Raw genomic sequence first — 6641 nt, 5'->3', positions numbered from 1 at the left:
CCCTTCACCTCTCTGCCAGCCCTGCGTTCGCTTCCCACTTGACTGGTGTTTGCGGTTTGATGGCAGGCAGCACCCACTCCCCTTCCACGCAGGCTGGCCTTCCGTGCACTGCAGGGTTACCTGACTGTGCTCTGAGCTTTGAGGAGAGTTACCAGGGTTTGGGGTCTTTTCTGAGTAGTGTTTTCCTCTGTGGCTATTCTTTACCTGTCTATGGTTTGTTTTTCCAGAACTGGACGAGGGGAATGTCTTACTGTCTCCACTCAGAAAGCCATTTGGATACTGGGCCAATATACGTGCGTGAAAATGGGAAGCTGCACGTGGTAAATCAGGGTGCAGGCAGCATACAGAATGTCACTCCCAAAACAAGACCTTTTAGGCTGTTTTCCAGAGGATTTTCGGTGGAGCTTTGTATGAACAGGGAGGACGATAGGGCAAGGAGGCAGAGGACTGATCATTTCATCTTCACGTACACTAAGGAGGGGAACCTCCGCTACTCAGCCAAGTCTCTCTTCAGCTTAGTGCTGGGTTACATTTCTGACAATGTTGATCACATTGACTCGTTGATTGGTTTCCCAGAGCAGATTGCTGAAAAGCTCTTTTCAGCTGCAGAAGCAAGACAAAAGTTCACAGAACCAGTAACGGGACTGAGAGCTCTACAGAAGTTTACTGAAGCATATGGCAGTTTGGTGCTGTGTTCATTATGCTTACGGAATAGGTAAGTGTGCTCAGTAACAAGTATTGTTGTCTGCTAGTGGTTTTTGCTAGCACATTTTAAAGTTTCCCTTAAATTGTTTTATCTCAAAAATAATAATTAAAAAAAAAATCCCTTGGGTCTTATGACACCACTTAATTTTAATGAAATTACCTGAGCCTTATCTCACTCTACTGCTCACTTCCTCTTGTCCCATTCCTTTCCTACAAGTGCAGCTGCTGGTTTCATTCTAACATACAAATCATAATAGAGGTAACAGACTACACCTCTGTTAACTGAGAGGGGATTTTATGTGAAGGATTAAACCTGCAGCTATTTTTTAACTATAATAATCAGCAACTTCCGTAGCAGTCTGTGTGTTTCATGCCTTCTCAGATATTTCATGGGATGTTTTTGTAATTGCTGTTTATAAGCATTTCAACATAGTTAGCTGACTGTACAGATAAAATACACCCTTGCAAACTGTCTGGGTTTGTTTACTATAAGCTTGCTATCCCATTTCATTTGGGGGCAACTTACTTGTAGCTAAGTTACAGGCTTTGAAATGGGGCAGGTTTTACCTTAGTTTATTGTGGTTCTCATCCACTTATTGAACATGCTTTAACAAGGTTCTGATTAGAGTGCAGCACCAGTTTTTCCATGTTCTCAGTGTCCACATTGTCTTTCACTAAGAGAGTCTTACCAAGCTTAAAACTGGATATGTTTTTAAAGCCTTGCTCCTGAAGTCTTTTCAGTAATATAAGCAGTCTATCTTCCATCTGTACACTTGAAAAAGGCATGGTTTATCCAGTTTAAAATCAAAGTACAGGCATATTCATCTGAAGTGCTGAGGGTGTTTTGAGCACAGTAGGAATGTTTGAGCAGAGGTCAATTATCCTTTGTTTTATCCTTTAAACCTACTCCCTTTTTATCTCTAGTACAGATACTTTTATGGGCTTAATTCAGAAATGAACTTCTGGCATCTGTTGCCGTTACAGAAGGCTGAGTTAAGTATTGAGTCTTTGCAATCCAGGAAGTAAGATATTAAGGCATTTTCTGATTAATCTTATTTCTTAAAGAGTCCACTCTTCTCATCACAGCCCCCCCCCCGAGCTAGTAGTATCTCTCAAGAACTGGCTTGTGCTGTGGCTATATGTAGTGCCTTCCACATAGCTGAATTGCATGGCAGAGGGATTTGGTGGGGTAGTTTGATGGGTATATTTGCAGCGGGAGGATATTAAGGTCATATTGTGTGGCCAGAGAGGTGTTTCTTGAGGGATCGAATTAGTAAGCACCCCTCATTTCAGCAGTGAAGATGCTGACCTCGAGGTTTGTCTTGCCATGGGGAATACAAGGTAAACTCAGGAGACATTAGTGAATTTGGGGCTTATCTTGCCATGGGGATGATAAAAAGTAAATGCAGGGGAGATTGGTGAGGTGGTGACTGCTACGTGCTTATTACTGCATACTTGTGCGTGCCGTTCTGTAGTGGTTTGTTCTGATCTCTGAACCTCCTACTGAATAGTTCCAGCACAGATGTTTGCATGGCTGCCGAGTGAATCAGATCAGGGAACCAACGCAGCTAAAAAAACAACCCACTGAGGAACTACTGCCTGGGGTGTAGTCACAGCTCTAGTCAGAGGCCTGCAGGTGTCCTGTAGGACTTTTATCTCTAGTGAAGTACTTTATTTGACATATAAAAAGTAAAATTTTGCTGTTTGACAAGCCATCCTGATATGTTTGAAGTAGATTTTAAACCTGAATGAATGTGGGTTTGTCTGCACATTTCTGAGATACTGAGGAAGAGCAGCTTGTGAAGTTGATTTATAGTAAACTGGAATATATATTTGCATTGTTCTGAAATAATACAATAATAATCTGTAAAGAAGTCCCTAATGGCAATGTTTGCAAGTTGAAGTCTTAATTATTAGTCCAGTATTTTTAATCAAAGCAAAACCATGACATTTGTTCAAGGAGAAAAAATCTGGGAACTCAGATATGTTGCTTGCAGGCTGCACATAAAAAGGCAGTTAGGACAGCTGGCTAATTTCTGTCAGTTTTCACACAGGTACTTAAAAGAAACAACTGCATTATGCTGGTGACATTCGAGGATACAGGACCCTTCTTACGTGCCTGAACACTGATAGCTTTTTTTTTCTTTTCTCCTTCTCTTTCAGATATCTGGTTATCTCTGAAAAACTAGAAGAAATTAAGTCTTTCCGGGAGCTGACATGTTTGGATCTCTCCTGTTGTAAGCTTGGAGATGAACATGAACTGCTGGAACACCTCACCAAAGAGGCTCTGTCTAGGTACCAGTTTCTTGACACATAGCTAAAAATGACAGGGTTTTTTTTTCCTATCACTAAGCAGTTCAAAGAATCAGGCTGTGACTTTAAAGGAAACTTTCACATGTGTCAGTGTGAAGATTTTGGTTGTTTATAGAACCTGTTCTTGAGGTAAACAAAATACAGAATTTGTTGTACACAAAACACATGATCTAAAGCACATGCTGAATCATGAAAGGTCCTACCAATGTACAAGATAATTTACTGTCTCATGTTTTTAAATCTGCTTTTTATAATTTCCATTGGCCAGGTAAAAACTGTAAAAGTGTTTGGAATAGTTTTACACTTTTATTACCTTTTTTAAGAAGGAACTTTATCAGCCAAATTTTTAACTGAACCAGTGTTCCAGATTAAGATTTCTGCAAGCAGTAGGTTGAATATTTAGTTAATTAACTATTTTGTAATTTTGTTTGATACTAAAGATTGAAAAGTAGGAAAATTTTGGAAATCAAGTGGCAGGATGACTGCTAATTGGGGGATATTATGTTACTATAATACTTTTGTGCATTTTGCATCAAGATTTTGTCTTGAAGCTCTCTAGAGAATGTTTTAGTGTTATGTTTTTCCCTGTATTTTGCTCATCTATGTTATAATATTTCATTGCTTACTTAAAATCACTGCCATATCTCTTACTAAACCTGTCCTCTCCCATTTTGCCAGGCATTTTTACTTCCTTAGTTTTGAGTTGAGATTGGCAGCCTTGGTTTAAATAACCAGTGTATAAAGAACCTGATTGTCTCTGTTAGCAAAAGCTTGTGCTCTAGGATCAGTTTGTCACTGAAGCTCTGGGAATAGCTGGTCAAGTAGGCACTTCTGCTGAGTGAGCAGAGGCAATGTAAAGATACTTGTTAGTCCTACTAACCCAGGCTTCTTTCTTAATACCTTTTACTAACAGTAACAAAAAAGACTAAAGGGTTGGCCCAGGAAGAACTTCTGACACAGAGTTTTAGAAAATTTTGCAAAATTATCTAAAATAATGACTATAAACTCTGTGTTTATATCTCTCCTCCCAGTGTGAAAAGGCTTCTCCTGAAAGACAACTCTTTATCAGATGCAGGTCTTCGCAGAATGACAGCACCAGTACGAGTATTGAAAAAGGGACTTGAGAATCTTTTGGTATTGGACTTGTCTTGTGAGTACTTAATGTTTTCATATTAGGAGCAAATTATGTCCTTTCTGATGAAGAATTTCTCCTCCTTAATATTTAAGAAATACCATGAATTTGATGATTCCCATGAGCCAAGTACTCAACCCCAAATTTCACCAACAACTTTCCAGAAGGCACAGGTCATACCTGTACTCTCAGCTACTTGCTACTTAAATGAATATTTTTAATAGTTTGAGAATTGGTATTGTAAAGACTTGTATTTTGATCATTAGAGGGAAAAAGTCAGTTTTGACTCACTTTCACAACACAAAGCATACTACAAAAACCAAACCAAAACAAAAAAGAGACCCAAACCCCCTTGTTCCAGTATTAGCTTTTGGAACAAATAGTTTCTTGGTATTCTGATCATCTTTCTCCACATCTTACTACTTAGTTAATTTTACTTGATCTTACAGGTAACCCTAAAATCACAGACGTGGGAATTGGATACCTTCTTTCTTTCAAGAAATTGAATTGTTTGGACATTTCTGGGACAGGGCTCAAGGTAAAAGACAATCTGTTTTAAGTTTACCGGCCAAACCTAATCAAATAGTCTTCCCCTCTGACTACTTTATTTCCTTCTTCTCTAGGATGTTAATGCCGTCGTTAAGCGCATCCAAATGCAGATAGGCCTGGTTCACTCAAAAGTGCCTCTGAAAGAATTTGATCACAGTAACTGCAAAACAGAGGGATGGGCAGAGCAGGTATGGAGTTTTAAGTCTGTTTTACTCTCTAGAAATTGTACTTATGGACTATTACATCACTGAATAGGAAAGAATAAGGGATAGAGTTGTTTCCAGTGATGTTTCTGTAAATTTTACAAGGAAAATTTTAACTCCTTCAAATGTTATTTCAGACAGTTTTGCAGTGGGAGCAGGCAGTTATGGAGGCCATCAAGCCACAGGACGACTTGAGATCGAGAACAGCAGCTCTGCACTTCTGTACGTAACTGCATAGAGACCATCATAGTTTGTTTTCTTTTCTGCAAGGAATATTTTCATACTTTTGGTTTTTTTAATAGTACAAATAGCATCTCAGGTCTGCAATTTTGCAATTTCAGCCATTTGTGTAACTGCATTACAAGGTGTTTGAATTTTTTCATTTGTTAGACTCCTGGATAACTTTTAAAGTACACCATGGCAGCATGCTTAGGGCAACATATAATAGATGAGTTTTCTCCTTAAAATTCTGAGTCCAAAATCTAAATGCTATATTTCCCTATGCACATTTCAGCAAAGCAGCCAGTATTCCAGGTTGGCTTGGCCAAAACAATTTGCAACACAAGTATGCATTTTACAGTGTAATTCTGCTTTTCCCAAAATCTAAACTTGATTTTTTTTTTTTTTCCCTGTAGATGGCAAGACACACAGAATAAATGAAGTAGTGAAATGCAAGTTGGTGGAAGCAGAAACAAAAGCATCTGGAAACTTGCAGTTTTATAAGGAAAAAGTTCAAAATTGCCATTTACCTTTAAAAAAAGAGGTTGCAGGCAGCCATGAATTAAAGAACAGTAAAAAAAGAGCTTTGGCTGAACAAGAGAAAGAAAGGACTTCCAAACAGAAGCATCTGTGCCTCACTGTGGAGGACTGGGATTTGTTAAATACCTACTGAGTCAGAGAGAAGTGGGTCTTTTGTTTGTTGTTTTCTTGTTGATGGCAGAATTTAGACATACTGAGAGGGAGTAACAAAGGAGACCAGTATTGTTACATCTGGTTGCTGTGATGTGCTTGTGGGTTAACCTCTGCTTGGGGAGGGATAGAGACAAGGAGAAGGTTGATGATATACTACTGTATATTTTCAATACATAATAATTTTTTCAAATAAAGTTTTTGTTGTCATCCTTAACTATTTTTTTTCTGACATAGATAATCATTCACAAAAATAGCTTGTCCTTTCCCTCCTCCTCTCTTGCCTCCTGAGGGGCAGAAGACTAATCACTGCAGCTCATCTGAAATGAAGCTGCGCTGTGCTTGTGAAGTGCCCTGGGACTTTAATAGTGCTGGTAGAACATAAACCTCAGCCTGTAAGCACCAGGCTGTGCTGATAGAGCTCTGACAAAGGGAGGAAGCAAAGAGGATAAGCACAGCCCCAGGGGAGGGAGGCAGAGAGAGGGTGACCCCTTATTGCAGAAATCCAAAGTAGAAGTCCCCTATCTCCCTCTTTCTAGCCCAGGAAATGAAAGCTGAAACTGAGGTACTGTAGAGACTAGACTCTGCAGTTGTAATATATTCTCCCTTATAAGCAAATTCACTGAACTGAAAGCATTCTGTGGTTTAAAAGCCATTCTCAGTGTGCATGTGTGCCTGCAATATACTAACTGTACTTCTCCATCTAAAAACATTCAAGGAAATGTTCACAAAATTACACATATTTGCTGTAAAAAAACCCCAAACCTAGATCCTGAGACTCACTCTGCGTTGATCTGTCTGGAGCCAGGAGTACAGCTGTAATACTGCAG

At 39.2% G+C, this 6641-nt stretch overlaps 1 protein-coding gene across 2 annotated transcripts; it reads left to right on the top strand.

Moving 5' to 3' along the window:
- The first annotated feature begins 230 nt into the window (after window positions 1–230).
- Window positions 231–6028, top strand: LRRC42 (leucine rich repeat containing 42). 2 transcript variants are annotated; one of them, XM_010164993.2, is made up of 7 exons: window positions 231–715; window positions 2869–3000; window positions 4050–4168; window positions 4600–4688; window positions 4774–4887; window positions 5040–5124; window positions 5538–6028. In XM_010164993.2, exons 1-7 carry the CDS (start codon window positions 243–245, stop codon window positions 5792–5794), a joined length of 1269 nt encoding a protein of 422 aa, XP_010163295.1. In that variant the 5' UTR covers window positions 231–242; the 3' UTR covers window positions 5795–6028. The 2 variants fall into 2 exon arrangements, with proteins under 2 accessions (XP_010163295.1, XP_010163296.1); XM_010164994.2 differs by lacking the exon at window positions 2869–3000.
- The last annotated feature ends 613 nt before the right edge of the window (window positions 6029–6641 follow it).

The sequence above is a fragment of the Antrostomus carolinensis genome, unplaced genomic scaffold, assembly GCF_000700745.2.
Source record: "Antrostomus carolinensis isolate BGI_N321 unplaced genomic scaffold, ASM70074v2 scaffold17243, whole genome shotgun sequence".
Classification (NCBI taxonomy): Eukaryota; Metazoa; Chordata; class Aves; order Caprimulgiformes; family Caprimulgidae; genus Antrostomus; species Antrostomus carolinensis.
Note: the sequence above shows the minus strand (reverse complement) of the source record. Positions and strands in the feature narration are given on the sequence as shown.

Excerpts from the sequence above, each read along its gene's own strand:
- LRRC42 (XM_010164993.2), top strand. The coding sequence starts at position 243 with ATGTCTTACTGTCTCCACTCAGAAAGCCATTTGGATACTGGGCCAATA. Across the intron at positions 3,001-4,049 it reads ACCAAAGAGGCTCTGTCTAG|TGTGAAAAGGCTTCTCCTGA; the intron begins GTACCAGTTTCT and ends CTCTCCTCCCAG. Across the intron at positions 4,169-4,599 it reads TTTGGTATTGGACTTGTCTT|GTAACCCTAAAATCACAGAC; the intron begins GTGAGTACTTAA and ends TTGATCTTACAG.